Below are 20,877 nucleotides of genomic sequence, written 5' to 3' on the forward strand. Positions count from 1 at the left end.
CTTTTGTAGTAGTACAGCAGTGAAGTTGTTGAAGAGGGCAGAGGGCAGACTGAGCAGAAGAAATGTGACAGGGACTTCATTTCACAGGGCATCACCTAGAGCAAGTACCTTTATTTCTGTTCCCATTCCCGTAATCACCTGGATACACTTACCTGTAAAGGAAGATGGGAAATGTAGTTGATATCAAGGTGCATCATATTCCAAGCAAAAAGGCAGCATTCTTATTAAAGGAAAGAGGAGAGAGCAGATATTGATGGAAGACTAGGGAATGTAAAGTAATAAACATGTATCTGTGCATTCATGGAAACACACAAGGCCAGATGGTGGAGAGGGAATATGGCGGAAATGATTGAAGGCTGAGGAAAAAGGGAAAAACTCTTATCCTTCAGACTTTTAGATCCATAGTGATGTTCCTAAATACATAATCGACATTCTTAGGGGAGCTTAGTACAAACAACAACTATTACACTGGATTTCAAATAAACACTAATGTAATTATCCTAAAGGGGTGGAGGAATTAATCCAAGTAATTGTTATAACTGTATATCATGAGGCCATAGAGAAAATTTAAATAAACAAGGTTAGACTTTAGTAGGATTGTTTTTCATAGTTAATGTATTAGTAATTTTGAAGCCAGTTTGTATATATTCTAGGTTATAGGAAATAAATGCATGTATTATGAATAATGAGAACTGAGCCTCTTCCTGTCAGTTAAGGCAGTAACAGTTGGAATGTGTAGGGGAAGAATTGACCCTGTGCTGTTGGGTTGAAAAGAGAGATATCAGATAGAACTTATGGGTTTTTAAAACAGACCAATGAATAAATATATGAAGACATGGTATGTGTGTACCCATGCATACATATAAACCAGGATTTCTCAGCTTTGGTACTGTTGACACTTTGGTACCAACAGTTCTTTATGGTGTTGTGGCTGTACTTTGTATTGTAGGATGTTTGTCAACACACTCAACTCTGCCCACTAGATAATAATTCAGTCAGGGCTGTCTGAAAGAATACAGATTAGCCTGAAACATCTGTGTAAGAAAGTAAACAAGGAAAATGATGATCTGTCAAAAGATACAGAAGCCATCTTGAAAGGACTCCCACTGGCCAAATGTGGGAAAATGTAAGCAATAAAATAAATAATGCTAGTAATGGATTGTAATCTGTGGGATAAAATAAGAGTCCATGAGCTAATAGGTTAGATAAGCTGAAGAGAAAACAGTGGTTTTCCATAAAACTACTAAATATAGAAGAATCACCATCTGGTAAAGCCATACTGAAGTCATCAGTGGATGCTAAAGTTAATGGGTGAAAATGTGAGAAACAGGTATTTGCATAGTGTCATAATATCACTCTGTAAGATACAGTAATACCATAGTTCACCATAGCTTCTGTCTGCAAACAGTTCAATTCACAAACAAAAGAGGTCAGCAAAATTTTGCTTCTATTTGCAAATTCTGCATTTGGATGACAGACACAACCAGGGCCACCTTCTCCACACAAACATAGCCATTGTCCCCAAAATCATAAAACAAACTAAATTCATAAATTGAGGCATCACTGTACTTACTAATTGCAGTAGAAAAATCAATGCCATTGTACTTATTTGCTTTACATTAGCAATCTAACCAAACGATCAAAATTAATATCACTGGTAACTGTGGTAAGTTAGCATCATGTGCCTTTTGTTATGATGTTTTGAGAAGAGCATCATTTGTGAGATGTTCTTGCCAATGAGGTACAGCCTGAATATAATCATGAGGAAACATTAGACAAATCAGCCTGAAAGTATACAAAACAAATGACTTTTGCTCTTCAAAAATGTCAAGGTCAAGAGACACAAAGAGAAGTCCAGCAACTTATCGAGATCAAAGGAAACTTAAGACTCATGACAACTAAATGGAACGTGTAATCTTGGATTAGATCCTGAACTAGGAAAAACATTTTTCTTTTGTAGTAAAGTTTTTAAATGGAACAATTGGTGAAATTTGAATAAAGGCTATAGATTAGATAATGGTATCATTGTCAGTGTTATACTTCTCTGATTTTGGTCATTTTTACTGTGATTTCAGAAGAGTCCCTGTTTTTAGGCAAAATATTCTGAAGCATTTAGAGGTGGAATGGTATCTTGTCCACAACTTACTTGTAAATGTTTAGAAAAAATTCTGTTTGGTCTATACATGTAGAGAGAAAATTAATAACGAAACAGGTAAATGTGGTAAGATGTTCACAGTTGGAGAACCTAGGTTAAAAGACACACAATAGTTCTTTGTACTACATTTACAAATTTTCTAAAATTGAAATTATTCCAGAATAAAATATTTTTAAAAGTAGGGAATAGGAACTTCCTTTCCCCTGGCTAATGTTTAAGGCATAAACACAGAGATGCCCTTTTTGTTTATTAATTTGGCTAATTCTAAAGGATAAGTGGACTTCAAAGTTTGTCTTATGAATGATAGAAAAAGAGGCACAGTTTACTGTTCAGATTGGCAGATGCTTAATTACTTAAATATAAATTTTTCCTGAGCTGATTGTGAGCTTTTGCTAAATAAATTTTAGAGTAAACATGTATTTTGGTTAAAGTTAATTTCTGTGTCCCCATGAAATGAGCAGTGCCTTTGGCCTCTGTTTGATCCTGGCAGCAAGCTCAGCTAATGTCTGGTGAGTGTTTTGGAACCAGCAGGTAGTCAGAAAAGGCTGCTCCGGGGCCTCTCTCTGTGGCCTGATCATGATTTCCCATACAGATGGGATTTGGTGAACTTTGGCAGAGGTCATTCTCAATTCCTGTTCTAAAACTCTGTCATAATTTTTATGAGTATGTGATTAATATCACTGAAGTTGTAACCTAACTCTCAAAGAATACCTCTGCTGTCCATTTACTGTTTGAACAGGGAGTCATCTTTCCTGGGATACGAAGTTTAAGTAAATACAAAATGGTAACTTTCAAAATGTGTAAGATACCCTTTTCACAGATTAGTTCTCGTTCCCATTACAGAGGAGAAACAGTCCATGATGACCACAAGGTAACAGAACAATAAGGAAGAGAAGAAAAGAGTCTTTTGTGTGCCTTATATGCAGGTTTCCCTTCCTAGGGCAGGAGTAGCACTCACACCCTTAATTCTAGCCAGAAAAATGCAGAATAATCAGTGAAATGATTTAGTAGTCACATACCTTTAATCCCACGCATCACACACTTTAGATTTAGCCGCCTATAAAAAAGACCTATGACTGCATGAGGCTTTGGGAAGACATCTAGACACAAACCATTGCAACTGTATAACCCTTAGGAAAGAAAAACAGATTGAGTTTTCCATATATAAAATTTTTTCAAAGATTATTAAAAATGCATGTATGTGTTTTATTCTCAAAATATTATAAGTGTTTGTTATCCTGTATTTACTATTCAAGTAGATTTTTTTTTGTCTTTTTTTTAATTTTTATCGGTACTGGGGATCAAACTCACGACTGCCTGCTTACAAGGCATGTAATTATGCTGCTAAGCTAAATCCCCAGCCCCTTCAAGTAGATTTTTAAGTCAGTGCTTCATATTGTGCATGAATAGTTCTGTTCTTTGATATCCAAAATTTAAATTAATATTTGCTTGTAATTCCTGTGAATCACATTTTCTAACCTCAAAACCTTTTTCAACTTTGAATATGGAATGAAATTACATACAGCAGATCCTTTATCCTGTAAAACTGCATTCATTGTAAATTTTGGTTGTCATCAATCATAGGTTGATTGCTGGGCATTGTAAATATTCTTTGTTCAAATTATCATTAACTATTTCTGCAAATTATGTCATATTTTGCTGAACACAGAGCCTGACTCCTGTTCTTTTTGCATTGGCCACTCAGGGATTGAAAATTTATATCAGCACTAGGCTGTAAAAGAAAATCCAGTAAAGTTCAGTATGAATTACTAAGTATTGAAGTGAATAGTATGCTTTTTATTTAATTGAGAGAGGGAAAGGCAAACATTCATAGAATGACTACCTTGTTCGATTACCAACTGTTAGCAAAAGTTGAAATATTCTGAATTGCTAATTTGTAAGTAAGAACAATCTCTTTTTGAAATTAATTGCTACCATATTTTGTTCTTCTTTCGTCCTTTACAGCACTTCCCTTAGGATCTTATTTTTCTCCAAACTTTTACAATTACAGTAGTACATTTATGAATAGTTTACATGGTACTGGTTTCATTTCACACTACTTTGTTTCTCCTGTTCTTCTGGATTTTGTCATGTGGATGTCTGCCCCAATGATGGAGAACTTCTGCTTTTAGATGGATACATTCTACTCTGTCCATTCTTTCAATTCATTCTGGTATCATCCCTTGGTTGTCTTACAGGCCTATGAAATTCAACTTGCTCAAAGTGAATCAAATGTATTCCTGTCATCCAACCAGTTATCTACACATGGCATCTTCTGACATATTCAGAGCCTAAAATTGGGTGTTGTGCTTGTCTCTCCATTTTTAAAAAAATTGAACCCAGAGCCTTCTGCGTTTAGGCAAGCACTTTGCCATTGAGCTACATCCTAGTCCCTTTTAAATTTTTCTTTTGAGACAGTGTCTAGCTGACCTGTTTAGGCAGACCTCAAACTTGTCATCCTCTTTACCTAAGCTTCCCAAATAGCTGAGATCATACAGGTATGTGCCACTTCAAGCTGCTCCCCATTCTTGGTATCAGCTAAGTCAGTGAGCCCTATTTCCTAAATCTCTCTCTAGTTTAGCTCCTTTTCTTGATCTATCAGTACCCTAGCTACCAACTACTGTCTTGCCATTTTTATTATGTTTTTGTGAGACCATACAATTCCCTGCTCATTCCTGCCCCTTTGCATTCCCTTTCCCAGATGGGAGCCTTAGTGATTTGGGGGATATATAACTGTAGTTATGTGCACCTGCTTCAGCTGTTCTCATTGTTCTGATAGGAAAGCAAAGTTTTTACATGGTCCTTCAGATCTCAAATGCTTCACTGGACCTGTGAACTGTACCTGGTGATATTCTTGCCTGCTCTTGGTGTAAGTGCCCTCTTTTGCTCCACCCTATAGAAATACCTGGTGGTAATGATCTGCTTATTACAACAGTGAAAATTCTTAAAACACTAATAGTTCCTCCTGCATATTATCTGAGTCTCAACTTTTTGTCTTTGCATCCTGCATCTTTCTTTGTTTTCTTCCCAATCAGGAAAATCTGAGTACAGTGAGTCCCAAATGCATTTCTCTTCTGGAAGATTTCAGTGCTCATTTCCTGAGCATAGGAACTGGCAAAGGAGATGCTTTTAATCATAAAACTCAGGGAGATTGAGGCAGAAGGAATGCCATGTTCAAACTCTGTGCAACTCAGAAACTTGGTGAGACCCTGTCTCAAAATGAAAAATAAAAAAGGGCTGGAATGTAGCTCAGTGAGACTGCCCTGGGTTCAATCCTTAGTACTGGGGGTGGGATTAAGGAGAGAGTGGGGGTGAAAAAAAAATAAAAAAGAGAGAAAAATGCTTTAGTTTAGGACCAGGGATATAGCTCAGCAGCACAGCGCCTGCCTGTCAGGTGTGAGGTTGTATGAGTTCGATCCCTGATACAAAAAAAAAAAAAAAAAAAAAAGCTTTAGTTTTATTTACCTATAAAACATGATTAAGGGATTAATTTCCCTTTTATAGCTACTTTCTCTCAAGAAGGCCTTTAATTTCTTGCCTGCTGAGCTTGTTGTCTTCAATTGCTCTTCATTTTCATCAGTGCAAAAGCTGCCGATATTTAGATAAATATCACATTTTTTTTCAGTGACTTACTAGATATTTTGTTGTCATCAAATGTTTCTTATACTGTCTGATACTTTCCTTATAAAAATGTTTCTTTGTAAGCTTGGAGACTACTGCTCCAGTGCCTCAGCTATGCAGTAAGTTTTGTTTATTCTTTCCCAATTTAGAACTGTTAAAAACAATAGGTATTGAATGTGAGGGCTTAGTCATTACCTGCAGAGCAAGTTTGGAATACTGAAACATTTCTTATGAGCCTGTGCTATAAAAGATATTTATTAGATTTCATGTATATGTGGTAGCTTCTTCCATGAAATAATTGTGTAATGCTAAAGGAATAGCATTAATTCTTGATTTCTGGAATTTTCTCTAAATGTTTTGAGATACTTTAAGAACAGAGATGCTTAGACTTTTTCTTACAGTTGCTCATCTCGGTCTAGTACAAAGGGATGCATAGAAAAATGTCTGGAAAAATATATGGAACTATTATTACTCATAAGCTTAGAGACAGGAAGTCATTGAAAGATATGCTCTTTTCTCCCATTTACATACAGTACAGTACAGAGCAATCTGCTGTTACAAATGTTCCAAATACAGTGGTATGATATAGAAACTTCCTTATCATTTGTGTTGTAGTCTGCTGGTTTCTGTTGATGGTGGGGTAAGTTACTTCAGGAGGCCTTTTAAGGGAGTGTGCACTTGGGCACACACACAACTCTCCCTCCTTTTGTATTTCTACAGCTGAGTTCCTGGCACACCAGGAAGCACATAAGAAGCGGGAGTGGAAGGAAGCCCAGCAAACAATTTTGAAACAAATAGATGAAGCAGGTGTTGACAGTATCACTTTAACTTGCCATCCTTCCCCAGGAACTAGTTGCTATACCTTTCTGCACATGGGGTGGCAAAATGGAGTCTGTGTCAGGGTGGTCTTTTGCTTAAATAAAAGTCTTTTACTACAGAAAAAGAGAAAGCCAGCTGTAGAGAAAATGAGTAATCTGTCACAATATACTCCTAGATTTTCAAAATTTTTTACATATTGTAATTTTAGAAACCTCATTGCATTTTCCTGAGTAGGTGATATGTCATGATGCAAATTCAGAAGGCATAAAGGAAGTTTCCCTTTCTGCCTTAATTCCCTAGTTATATTTCATCTCCTTGGAAAAAATCTGTGTTACTCTTTATTGCTTTTATAATTTATAGTTATTAAACTTTAGTTAAATTAGTTTCTCTAGATCACAGTTTTCTTACATTTAAGATCCCTTGGTTTTGTTGTTTTCTAAGCGACTACCTTAAGTTTTCCAAAGTCAGGTACCATTTTATGTGCTCTTAATTTTCTTTCCTCTGGTAGGTACTGTAATTGTCATAGAATAATGGGTTAAAAAATGTTGATATCAACTACTTTACTCAGAATATCAATGTTAAAACTTACTAGTGGATGTTTTCAAACTGTTTTGTAAAGGGTCATATAGTAAAGGTTTTAGACTTTGTGAACCACTTGGTCTCTGTTAAAACCACACAACTCTACTGTTACAGAAGGAAAATAGTTGTATGTAAACGAATGAGCATGGCTGTGTTCTGATACAACTTTATTTACAAAATAGCAGATAGTAGACATTGGCCTGTAGGCCATGCTTTGTAGATCCCTGCCTCAGGGCCTACAGTCCTCTAGAAATAAGAATAAGCTTAGATTGTGGAACTCCATTCTCATGGGGCATGGAAGTGAAAGTTAGGTAGGTCAGTGCTGAGGCTTAGGATGTATTACAGTTTCTTTCTAATGTTTTATTATATTTTGTATTCTGCTGTCTTTATTCTCATATAAAAGGAAAATGTGCCTTTTTTGATTCTGGTATTACATTGTTATCTCATTTGTATCTCAGGACAACATGAAAATTAATTCTACTACTGTTTTTGAGGTAGTTTACAAATAAGAAAACTAAAAGTGTAAGAAATAGACCTGGTCCTTGAATTTGAGTGTTTGATTCATTGCTTGCATTATAATAGTTGCTTGCATTATAATTGTTGTAAAAGTGAAGGATTCTGTGAGACTTGAATAATAAGATTAGACTTTGTAGGTTATTGCATAGTGTGATGGTACAGATTAGAAAATTATTAAATTAGCAAAGAGATTGGAAGGAATTAACAAACCTCTCTAATTACATCAACCTCAGCTTTGCTATTCTGAGGTCACCTTTTCATGGAAGCCTGATAGAATTCCTGTTTGGGTTTGCAGTGCCCCATTCACATTTCCTTTTGTTATTGTTTACTATTTTTGTAATTCAGGTGACCGAGATCAAATATTGTCTTCTTCATGAAACCTTTCTGTATCATAGAACTTTGTTATATCATTTGTATTACTATTATGGCAGTTACCTATTTTAACTTTTTTTTTTGGTACCAGGGATTGATCAAGTTCCCTATGACCCCATGCTTGCCAGGCAGGTGCTGTACTACTGAGTTATCCCTGGCCCCTTAATTCTTCTTTGAAATACTAATTGTCTGCTAGGCCCAGGTTTTTTTCTTTTTCTTATTTATTTATTTATTGTCTTTTTGACACAGGGTTTTGCTATGCAGTTCAGGCTGACCTTGGGCTCACTTTGTAGCGCAGGCTGGTCTCGAAATCACAACGATTCCCTTGCCTCAGCCTCCCGAGTGTTGGATTACAGGAGTGCACCAGCATACCTGGCTTCAGGTTTTTTTTTTTCTCTACTAGATCACTTGTTGCTTATCCCCTAATATTCATTGTGTGCATTATAACTATTGTTGTAAAAGTGAAGATTCTGTGAGACTTGAATAATAAGATCAGACTTTGTAGGTTATTGTACTTATTAAGGTATATTTGATATAAACTAACATTTATTTAGTTTTATGAGTTGTGTTGTACATACACAACTGTGAAACCATTATGGCACTCACAATACTAAAAAAATATTTTGCTTTGTTTCTGGCAGTTTTAGGGATTAACCCTAGGGCCTTCACGTTGAGCACGTCCCCAGACTCCTCTTCCTCCTCCTTTTTTTTTTTTTTTTTTTTTTGTAATTTTGAGAAAGGATCTCTTTAAAATTGGGCTTGAATTTGTGATCTTTGTGCCTTAGCCTTCTGATGTGCTAGGATTACAGATGTGTGTCACACCTTGCCTGATTGCGATACCAAACATTTTTATCACTTCCAGAAGTTTCCACATAATTTGTGTAATCACTTTCCCTCTAAACATTTTCCATTGTACCCATGTAATCTGCCTCCTGTTATTGTAGCTTGGTTTGTACTTTCTGAAATTAGATATTAAAGGGCTTTCGTTGTATCCATTTTTTTTAGTCTTGCTTCTTTAACTTGATACAATTATTCTGTTGGCCCTGGTTATTTCATGTTACTAACTCATCTTTTTTTATTGATGCCTAAAATTCAGTTGCATGAATAAATCTCATTGTGTTAATCCAGTCACTTGTTGATGGCCATTTATATTGTCTCCAGTTTGTCAAGGTTGCAAGTAAATCTGTTACAAATCTTTGCATAGATCTACATTTTTACTTAACTTGGACAAACATTTAATAAGAGTGAACTGTTTGAATCATATGATGAGTATGTTTCTTTTCCCCAGAAACTGCCAAAGTCTTTCAAAATGGATGAACATTTTATATTACTACTCTAGGTTGTGACAATTTCATTTAATCCACATTCTTGTCAGTACTTGGTGTTTTCCGTCTTTTAGCTATGCAAATTGGTGTACAGTGGTGTATTAGTGTATTTCTATTTATGTATTTATTTATTTATCCCTACAGGTGTACTCCCCAATTCAATCTGGGCTGCCATAAAGACAGACAGAAAGTGCAGGGATTTTTCCTTTAGCATCCTAGTGCAAACCATAAGAACAACAAATTGTTCAAGGTCTATCAGTGGATGCAGCTTGGTGTATTTCTTTGACCATGATGTTGAACATCTTTTCCTGTGCTTACTTGCCATTTGTGAATTGTTTTGAACTTTTTAATTTTCTTTTTTGGTGGTATGGATAATCTTTGACCATTTTTTAAAAACTTCATTTGTTTTCTTATAATTGTGTTATTAAAATGTGTGCTCTATATATTCCAGATACAGTTTCTCATCTGATATAAGTATGCATCAGTATGCAACTTGCATTTCTGGGTTTTTGTGTGTTTGGGGAGACTGAAGTACTAGGAGTTGAACCCAGGGTTTTTGCACTGAGCTACATCCCCACCCTTTTTATTTTTTGACACAGGGTCTCCCTAAGTCGCAAGGTGCCTAGGCTGAGTTTTGACCTCCTATTTGCCTGCTGGGACCTCTCAGAGGACCAGGGTTACAAGCATGTACCACCATACCCAGCTCATTTTAGTTTCACTGTATCTTTTGAAGAGTAGACTTGAAAATTTTTGATGAAGTACAATTTGTTGATAACTTCATGGTTTGTATACTAAGAATCTGTTGTCTATCCCAAAATAACACATTTATTTTTCTCCTACAAGGCTTAAATTTGTTTTCAGTTTCATATCTTGAGTTAATTTGAGTTAATTTTTCTTTTTATTTTATGAAAAATAAATTATTACAACCAAATAATAAGAGAATAACAATAATTATTATATCTTTTTTTTTTAACTTTTTATCGGTTCCGGGGATCAAACTCATGACCGCCTGCTTGCAAGGCAGGTGCTTATGTCGCTGAGCTAAATCCCCAGCCCTAACAATAATTATATAGTTTATTGTTACCTTCAAAATAATTAGTATAAGACATTTATCTCTGGTGTGAACTGGGGTGAAGTTCATTCTCTCCTTCTTTTTTTTCCCCTCCCTCTCTCCTAAATGAATATCCAGTTGTTTCAGTACCATTTAGTTATTTAGTTTTAAATTTTATTTATTTATTTATTTATTTATTTATTGGGGGGTACTGGGGATTGAACTCACAACCTTGCATTTGCCAAGCAGGCACTTATGCGACTGAGGTAAACCTCTGGCCCTTTTACTACCGTTTATTGAAAAGTCACTTATTTCTCACATTGAATTGACATTAACAAGTTTCTTCATTTTTAAGTTCACATATTACAGATTCCTCATATTCAGGTATTTGTTGTTACTTGAAATCAAAGAGATAAGAAATCTTGTTTGGTTCTTTTTAGATCATCATACACTGGTAACTAATTTCTCCAAGTTGTAAGAATTAGATTTTTTTTCTGACTTTTCTTCTCCAATTCAACCATATCATTTTATTTTTAAGGTGTAACGCATAACATTGCTTTACTACGAGAGGTGATAATCAACTCACACTTTGTAAAAGGAGATTTCAGCACTAAATTTCTCTCTGAAGTGTATCCTGATGGCTTTAAAGGTTTGTATTATTGAAACATTTTAGTTATTTAAAATTATTTTTATACTTTATTGAATATATAAATTTTCCCATTTTGAAATTAAGGTCCTTTACTTATATTATTCTTGACTTATACATTTGGAGTATCCTAACCAATAGACAGACAATCATGTTTTTCACCATTCATATGTGATTTACTAATGTAAATAATCTGCAGTTTTGTTGAGTAAGGAATTCAACTGTGTTGAACATTCTGTGGGTTTAGTATATGGGCAAACATGTAGGTAGACCATTCTAAAACATGTAGAAGACCTAATTTTCTGGCTTCTGAAAGGCAAATCAGATTTATAACCCCTTCTGATATATGAGTATATACAGGATCTTCTCATATATATGTAGATGAAAATAATATTGAAAATTCCAGATAAGTAGAGGCTAGTCCTATCAGTTAAAATAAAGATAGCTAAGAAGACGATAGTTTTAATTTGTTAAAGTTGTAAATAAAAAAATGAGTGGAATGTGAAATTTAGCACTGGAAAATTGTCAGTGAGAGTTTCTAAATTGTAGAAAAATTGCTAACCAAGCAGGGGTGGTAGCACATACCTGTAATCCCAGCATTTGGGAGGCTAGGTAGGAGGATTGCCATGAGTTTGAGGCCAACCTGGGCTACATAGTGAGTTCAAAGCCAGCCTGAACTACATAGCAAGACCTTGTCCCTAAAGAAAGAAAATTGATCAAGTAAAAAACAGAGGACAACTTTTAGTGAGCACTGAAATGTGGCTAATGTATGTCATCAAGAAACCTACAGGACTTGCCTGAGGCTCCATTTATATGAGAAGGAAACCATAGGCCTCTGTATCAAAATCTAATGAATTTGGGAATATGTAGAGGTTACTCAGTCTTCCATTTATACTAATTTAGTATATTAAATGACTTACATAGTGACATTAGGAGCTATGTGTAGACTCATATAATTGAGCTGTTGAAAATAGTTTTTATAGTAAGCTTCTGAGATTAATAGGATTTGAGCTTTTTCCCCCATAACTTTAATAAAGAATTTTATCATTAGTGTGGAATTAAGAATGTCTTTTATTTGGGTTCCAAAAACAAAGACTAATGATTCTTTAGATTTTTTTCTTCTAAACCTTGAATTTTTAAAAATACAAAATATGTTCTTAACATGATTCACTGTTGTAGTTGTGTGATTATACATTAAATATCTCTTCGTTTCATGAGTTCAGAACCACATAAATCACTGCTTCTTGTGTCCCTAGCAACAAATCATAGTAGACACTGAAGAAACTTGTTGAAATAATGAAAAGAATCTTACCTGTAGTGTTGATGAGAAGGGAGTCTTTGGATATTTTTAATTATCTAGACATATACCCAACAAACAGTTTACTGTGCTCTGATCCTAGTGTTTTGGCCACTTGTCCTTTCTGAAGTTTAACTAAAAATTGTAACAAGTTTTGAAGTGAACTTGGGACTTTCATATGCTTTTATGTCTACTTGCCTAGTGTGTCTGTTAAGATAGCTTGATAAGAAATAGTAGGCTGCAGGAGAAAACAGGCAAAATCTTCAAGGAACCTTTAAAATCTATTATATGAGCTGCTAGTGTAGGAGAGAGATGATTAGTACTTACTGAAAAATAAAACAGTTAATGACATAAATTAGAGAAGAAAAACTTGATGAACTAAAAACCATGGTATTTAGGAGTAAATAAAACATTTCAGCGAAGTGAGAGATGGTCACTGCTAGGAACCAGATGAGTCATTCAGCATAATGGAAGAAGTTTCCCAAAAAATGCAATAAAAAGGTTAAAAACAGACTGGTCATGAAATAAGAGATACAGTAGGAAGATTCAAGATTTTGTATGGAAATGAATAAACAATAGGCATTTTGTGAAAAGAAAAATGAATAAATGAAGGATAACTTTAAAAGAAATAGGGAAATCTTTTATCCTTGTACTTCAGACAGCCTTGAGTGATGGGAAAACTCACTGAGTTTTAGAGAGGATTAATAGAAAAAAACTCCTGGATATATCAAGAACAAAAGACTTACAGCTTCTAGAAAGAAAGAAAAGTGATATGCAAAAAGTGTTCAGTGAAATCATCATCAAGTTATTATTATTTTTTTTATTTATTTTTTTTTTTACCGGTACCAGGGATCGAACTCACGACCACCTGCTTGCAAGGCAGGTGCTTATGCCGCTGAGCTAAATCCCCAGCCCCATCATCTTCAAATTATATGAATTAGAAGAGAATTGAAAAATAAGATGTGCATAGGAAAGAACTTGACTTAAGAGTACTATGCCTAAGATTCTTTATTAGTATTTTTTAGAAAATATTTTCAAATGAGTAAGTATTTAGACATATTTCAATATGTATACTATATTTATTCTGAGGAAATTGCTGAAGAAAGTAGCTAATTTTTAAGTTAAGATGATTGCTTAAATATGCACATTTCCCCCCAAACCCCACTAACTTGAATTTTTGAATACACAAGGCCACAAGGAAAGAGAATGTTAGAAAATGAAAAGCTGAAAGATGATTCTTTATTGACTTTACAACCTAAGAAAGTTGAATCACAAGCTGGGGGAAAAATGAGTCATTCATTATTACTGCAGAATCCTAGTTTATGTTCACATTTGCAAAAAAGGATAGGAAGAACGTGAAATTAAATACATACTGTACCTTAGAGTTCTAGGTAACCATGGTTGCTCAGTAAGCGAAAGAATTTGCTGCCCTACTGGGACTTACATTGTAGAGGTTGGAAGTCAGCATGTCTTCTCAACTCCCTTCATGGCACCTCCAAAGGTTATTTATGGATGAAAAGTAAACGGAGTACCTTTGTCTTCATTAGTCTGGAGCCTAGAATGTAATACAGATGTGTTTCACTTAGCACCAGGCTAGCACACTATCAGCACGGGGGAAATAATAGAGGACTTCAAAGGTAGTCCAAAGCCAGAGATGCACTTCTACTATCATTAGCACACCAGAGGACATACAGGAGTTAAGGTCACTCTGATGTGTGATCAGGAATCGCTTTATGCTAGAACTATTATAAGAATTTGTCAGCTGTGATAAGTTGTCTTATAAATGAATACTTCTTGAAGTAGAGAGTCAGTAAAATGATTTAAATTGATATGCATTGTATCAATTTGCCCAAGAGATGTGATTGAGTGATGGTCAGTTTTATTTGGAAAATTAATTTGTTGGCATTGCTCAGTCAGTGCACTAGCAGCTGATTAGAATAAGTGACATAGTAGTTTGCTGTTAAAAGAGTTTTGCAGTATTTTGCCTTTTCTCCCACTGATGATGTTTTGTGTATATGTATATGAAAACATGCATGTATTTTGACTGAATCACTGGAAGAGATATGTTTATATCCTGAATTCAAGAGTATACACACACACACACACACACACACACACACACTTTCCATGAAAAGTATTATATTGAAAGTCCTCTGATAATTTCTCTTCCATAATTTGATAAATATGAGTCTGAAACAGTTCTTTTTGAGAGTGAGATCCTGGCTTGACTGATCTTGAAGACTTACTTTGGGCAAGCCCCACCTTATTCCTTGTACCAGTCTCTTGAGGAGAAGGGGAGGAATCCAGGATTTAATCAGGTGATTTGGATGCCCAGTGACTTTTAAGGAGCACTGATCTTTTAAGTACTGGGAAGCAGAGCTGGGGATTTAGCTTAGCAGCATAAGCACCTGCCTTGCAAGTGTGTGCTCATGAGTTTGATCCCCGGTACATGACCAAAAAAAATTACTGGGAAGCTTTCTGATTATATCATATGATATTTGACATTTAATAAACCACGAAATGTTTATTTACTAATTCACTTAAAAAGTAATGACAGTTAAAAAAAGTAATGATAGTTAATCTGTTATGTGATATACATCAAAATATGTGTCCTGGGATCTGGGAACCTCTGCAGTACATGCCTGAGAAAATGGGAGTTTAAAAGTAAAACAAAAAAGCTAATAAATCTTATTATTAGAAAAATAGTTTTAATATTGCTGGCCCATGAAGGACTCCCAAGGATCCTCAGTCATCCATGGACCATACTTAGAAAACTTTTCTTCTAGACTATTTTGAGATGACTGGAACCCAATTTCTATAATACTCTAATATAGAGTAGTTAATTATGGAATCATGTGGAATGTCTTCATCACTGCTACAGTGTGAGAAGAAAGTCAGGAACTTCCAAAGATTTTAAGAATGTGGTTTACTAGCCACCTAGAGGGGCTGTGATTAAATTTCCAGAACCAGTTGGCAGATCCCACATTTGTGCTTTAGTTTATATAGCCTCTAGGTTTGTCTCAAAGAAGATTGGATTACTTAAGTTTTCCCTACCCCTAAATTTCATGAAGTGCCTCACCATATAGAAACATGTGCTGCAGATCTTTTGCAGAAAATATTTATGTGTTAATTTTAAATATTTATGTTTATATTTTACTTTGAGTTATTTTTAGATATAATGTCCAATTTATTTTAAATAAGTTTAACTACCTGGATTTTTTTCTCTTTTTGAGTTTTGTAAGTAGCATCTTACTGCTGATGATCCAGGCTTCAAATTTCTTCTACTGTGCCATTTAATACTGTGCTGTCTTTATGGATCACTGTGATAAGTAGTATTAGAAACTGTGATGTGGTTACAGAGTTCTGGAGGGATATGTTAACCTGCAGACCCCGGAGTGCCCAAATTCTGCCTTGATTCACACCCACTTCTCAAGGAATTCTGCAACTGGAGCAAGTTTCCATCGCTGCACAGCACTCCTCCACACTAGCTGGTCTTCCCAGGCCTTGCTAGGTTAGTCGTCTGTACCTGGGTCAGCAGCATTATGATGGCAAGAGAAAACAAGGGAAAGAAATTTGTTGCTTGGTTGCTCAGGGTTCAAGCCTTCACAGAGGCAAGAGAAACACACCCTTATTTTCTTTGAATCTTTTGCACTAGACAACATGGCCTTGTTTATGCCCTTGAGCAACATCACTCCTCTTCTGCAGCCATTGGCACTTCTGACCCTCTACTTTCACTTCCTTAGAAGGAAAATTTTGGGTGAGAAAGATAATGTGGGAGCTGAAGTTTTTCCTAGAGATCTCTATAGGTATGACTTTCATGTTTATAAGTGTTTTTTCTGTGTATGTATTTAAGATCTTCTTTCGCAATATATCATCTTATTGAATAGTCATGTGCTACTGACTCCTGTACCTCATACAGTGCCAACTTCATAATAGGTTCCTGACAAGTCACTTGTTTGAATGGGTTATAGATTTATAAGATAGAACCACCAATGTTAATATTATATATGTGGCTTACTAACTGTTTGACTTCCCTCAGGACACACATTAACAAAGAGTGAGAGAAACCAGTTATTGGCAATAGCATCATCATTGTTTGTGGCATCCCAGTTACGAGCACAACATTTCCAAGGACATTCAAGGTATGGTAGATCCTGTAAAACAAAATAAGTGAGCAAAAAATATTGGTAATCAGATCTGCATATGAAATAATAAAAGATTGGATTGATTTCAGATCTTACATATCTTTGGAGAAGTATAATAGTTACACTGTTTAAGTATGATATTACATATATATTGTGTTCAGACAACATTTTTAAATTCAGAAAGGAAAAAAGAATGAAGATCTCTAATTCAAATGTTAATAGGGATAAGAAGATATTTTGATATCTGGTGAGAAATCCAATTAAGTACTTTGTACTATTTCTGTTTTGTTATGAGAATAAGCCTAGGCAGATTATCTCTGTCTCTGTCTGAAACTGTTAAATTTAAAGAAGGAATTAACACCATGGGGCTATTTATAAGCCCTGACTATAACTTTTAGCTTCCAAGTGACCCAGGGGAAAGGAGAAACATGCCTTATACCAAGGTAAGTGAAAAGAAAATGTCAGTGACACTCATGGTTCAAAGTTACCGGATTACTTATTAATAATTTATTTATTACCCAAAATGTGTAAATGCTATTGTAAAAAAGAGAGCAAAAGAAAGTGCTCCAAGGGATACAACTGCAAGTGTGTTTAGGTGTGTAAGATGGATGACCATATTACTAAGTTTTTCTTGAATCAACTGTTTGCAATCTCACTGTTTGAATGTCTACTTTGTATGCTTTAATTTTGTAACTTGAACAACTATTTCTAAGATGACAATTGATAGGATTATTTCCAAAAGATGTGAAGTATAAAACAAAGAGGAATTTATTCTGAGAACACAGAAAGAACCAACACCCCCGACCGCTGGAGTCCGGCTTTCTGTCTGGCAGACATGGGGCGTGGGGGTATATAAGTAGCCTAAGCTTAGGGTAGTGCCCTAGGGTCATTAGAGATGCACAGGTATCTCATTGGTACACGTTTGGCGCCAGGGGCAGATTCCTAAGGGGGGGGAGGATAGAGTCACAGGTAAATCCCTAGAGGCGGGGGAGATAGGAGCTTCCTGGTTCTGGCTGAGGTTTTCCTGGCTACAGTGTCCCGTCTTGGCCAAAACCCTTTCACCAGTATGTAATCTATTAACTGGTGATTTCTTACTGTTTATTTTTTTTTTTTTTGAAATTCTGTTATTACTTGTACCCATTTACTGTTTTGTTTTTTTTCTTTAAATAAAATTTTTTAAAAAATTATTTATTTATTTATTTATTGGTTTATTGGAACTTGCTATAGTAATACTTGTGAGAAAGTCATGCTACTGATAACATTATGGTACTTCTATTGCTTTTTTCTTGCTTTTCCACAAGAAAAAGAACAAAGACTGAAAAAGAAAAAAACTGGAAAGGGTTGACTAAATAGCTCTGAAAAGCACAAACTAGAAACTCACATTATTCCTGAGGAAGCAAGTAGAAGAGAAACCCAACTGAATTTAGGGTTACACGAACATCTTCAGGGCTACTATGCTTTATTTATTCTGTTTCTCAAAAAAAAGTACAAGAATCTTAGTGTGCACTTTTCTAAAATGTTTTGGTTTGGTAGATATCCAGGGAAAAATGAAAGTATGCCAAATATTAGTGAATTACTCAGTGACTGGAAGGAGGACAAAAATGATCAGTTTCACCATGAATCTGCTGGTTGTTTTTCTTTTGTTTAAAAAAGTAAAGAATGAATATTTCCAGGCAACAGATAGCTCCTTGCCACAGGTGGCTATTAAAGTAAACTAGAAGCCAGTGAAGGTTCCCAGGTTCACAGTGAAGTAACCATATTACAAGTACTTAATAACCACATGTGGTTAGTTGGCTATGTTTTGGTAAAATACAAAGAACCTTTTCATCATGAAGGCTCTATTTCCACCAAGGTTATTGAACATGTGTGCTGAAGCAGTCCTAGCTTTGGTTTTGGAACCTGAATTTCATACTTTACATTATTTTTGTGGTTCTTCTGATGAATACAATTTCTCTACCATGATTGCTTTACTTTCAGTTATTTGAACCTTTCTTATTTCAGAAGTTGTAAGTATAGCTAAAGATAAATTGATTTGATTTTTAAAATACTGTATATTTTCACAGGGTATTGACTTACTCCAGTAAGAATCTGAAAGATAAAGGGTAAAAATTACCTGTTATCCTACAGTTCTTCAGTGGTCACTTTTAACACTTTGATATACTCATTTCAAAGTATATAAATATTTGTAGTGCACATGCATGTAATAGATACATTTTACATAATGAGATTCAGATTGGGAATATAGTTTAAATTTTTCAAAAATTATAAATATTCTGCACGTTAAGTGTTTTTGGAGACATTTTTAAAGTTTTAATTATTACAGAGAATTTTACACTTACGAAAAAAACTCCAGAATATACTTAAGTCCTCTTATACTCATTACCCAGCTTCACAGCCATAAAAAAATGCATCTCCCTTTTTTCATCTTTATCTCTGCTTACTCTTCGCTTTGCTAACTTGTTAATTATTTCAGGTAAAATTTAAATGCAAGCGAGACAAATCTTACCTGTATAACTTTAATAAATGGATGCTCCTGTGTAACTCATGTCTATCTATGAAAGTGCTATTTCCATAGTCCCAGAAAGCGTACCTTTCATGTTTACTTTTGGTGCCACTTTTAATATATTTTTTTTCTTTCTTTCTTTCTTTTTTTTTGTACTGAGGATCGAACTCATGATCTTGTGCTTGCCAGATAGGCGTTTATGCCACTGGGCTAAATCCCGGCCTCTGTATTAACTTCATCTTCCTTTGTGTTTTGTTTTGCGTAAGTTTTCCCTAAAATTATATATTTAATAATTGTTGTATTACTAATTTTAAATATCTTATTTTTAAATTATCTTTTGGAAGTTAGAAAAATCCTATTAATGAAATATATATTAAAATTTCAGTTATACAGATTCTGTGTACATATTTCCTACAACAAATTTTTGTTGAGTTGATTTTTGGTGAATTTATTTTCTGTTGAGCTTATCACTTATTGAGTAGGCCAGGTTCTTGTAAAATTAATACTACCCATCGTAGCAGGAATCTACAGTATCCAACAAAATATATTTGATCTTTTGGACCAAATAGTTTTCTTAAAGTGTGAATATTGTTATTTTTGCTTGCTTGCTAAAGAGTTCTCTGAAACATACTTCATCACAGCTGATATAAGGCATTTTAATCCTTACAGTTTAGCTTCTGAGTTGTGTCTTTATAATTGGATTGGGAATGGATTTTAGGAGTCAGCCTGCAGGTGTGGTTCCACAGTGCTGTGTTGTGGGTGTATTCATGTAATATTTTTGCTTTCAAACCAGTAGCCCACAGTCTTTCCTCTGTTTTGCTTGTTTTGGCTACTGATCTTATTCTCTCATTTTCTCTGTGGATTTTACTCTTTCATCATTTATGATTTGGAAAAAGACAGTAATATGCAACCACAGTATTTAGATAGTAAAATGATAGTAGTGCATTTTAGGAAAAAAAAAAGAAAAGTTAATGCAAAAAGAATAGCAGTTTTTCTTCGAATGACTATAAAGTAAATTTGGTGGGTATGTTTTTTACATAAATGCTGATTTAAACTGTGGAGTTATTTTTCTTTATCATCATTGTTTTCTATGCTTAGGCAGCACATATACTATAATCATTCTTTTCCTTAGTGCTTGGGAGCTTGAGGTGTGGCTCAGTGATAGTGTGTGTGCTTAGCATACCCTTTGGCGTGAGTCCCCAGCAGCAAAAAGAAAACATAGATACACCCTACAAAAAATAACTTTCATCTGACTAGAATGATTTGTTGGCATTGTGATTTGTTTCACTAATTGATAATAAAAAATTAATAAAGTCAGTAACATTTTAGGCCTCTCAGTAATCTTTATTTTTGTTCAAATTTCCTCTTTTCCTTAAATCTGAATAGTTATGGATCAAGATTGACCTTTCTGAGAAGGATTATCCCTTACCTAGGCTCAAGTCACTCCCAGTCGCTCCAGGCTTCTCCTACCCCAGTCAGAATGCCATTATCTGCCTTTACTAGATTGCTTTACTTCTTCCTTTCTCCATTGTTTTTCCTGTAATTATTCCATTCTTTTGTTAAGTTTTGTAGATCATTTCTAGTGTTGGGCAGGCCAGTTTTCCAATAGTGGAATGGTCAGTGCACAAATCTCTCTTCCTTAGTGGAGGGCATACTTTGAAAGTTTCAAGAATTAGGCAAGGGGTAGGGCTCAGAGTAAGCTCCCAAATCCCTTTTATAGGTCAGTCCTTAGGGCTGAGCCATGATGTGGTGGGCAAGGCAGTGTTACCTGTTTTCATACATTAATTGTATTTCAAGGTGTTTAAAAGTAAATGTTGGCTATAGGTTTTATGAAAATATTTTTTGTGA

The 20,877-nt window shown here is 34.9% G+C and overlaps 1 protein-coding gene and 1 non-coding gene across 6 annotated transcripts in view; one reads left to right on the forward strand and one right to left on the reverse strand.

Annotated features, from left to right (window-relative positions):
- Pcca (propionyl-CoA carboxylase subunit alpha) overlaps positions 1 to 20,877 on the forward strand; it is a 402,547-nt gene that overhangs the window by 204,859 nt on the left and 176,811 nt on the right. For all 5 annotated transcript variants that reach the window (XM_023560628.2, XM_023560629.2, XM_003477596.5 and 2 more), the window contains 2 exons: positions 10,977 to 11,087; positions 16,421 to 16,523. In XM_023560628.2, the coding sequence (XP_023416396.1) occupies positions 10,977 to 11,087; positions 16,421 to 16,523 (214 nt within the window). The remainder of the gene's footprint in view (positions 1 to 10,976; positions 11,088 to 16,420; positions 16,524 to 20,877) is intronic.
- On the reverse strand, positions 9,530 to 9,655 carry LOC111753901 (small nucleolar RNA SNORA31). Its single transcript, XR_002788669.1, has one exon. It is a non-coding gene; the product is annotated as a small nucleolar RNA SNORA31 (small nucleolar RNA).

The sequence above is a fragment of the Cavia porcellus genome, unplaced genomic scaffold (assembly GCF_034190915.1).
Source record: "Cavia porcellus strain 051 isolate PalLab524CR breed Dunkin Hartley unplaced genomic scaffold, mCavPor4.1 scaffold_4, whole genome shotgun sequence".
NCBI classification, from domain to species: domain Eukaryota; kingdom Metazoa; phylum Chordata; class Mammalia; order Rodentia; family Caviidae; genus Cavia; species Cavia porcellus.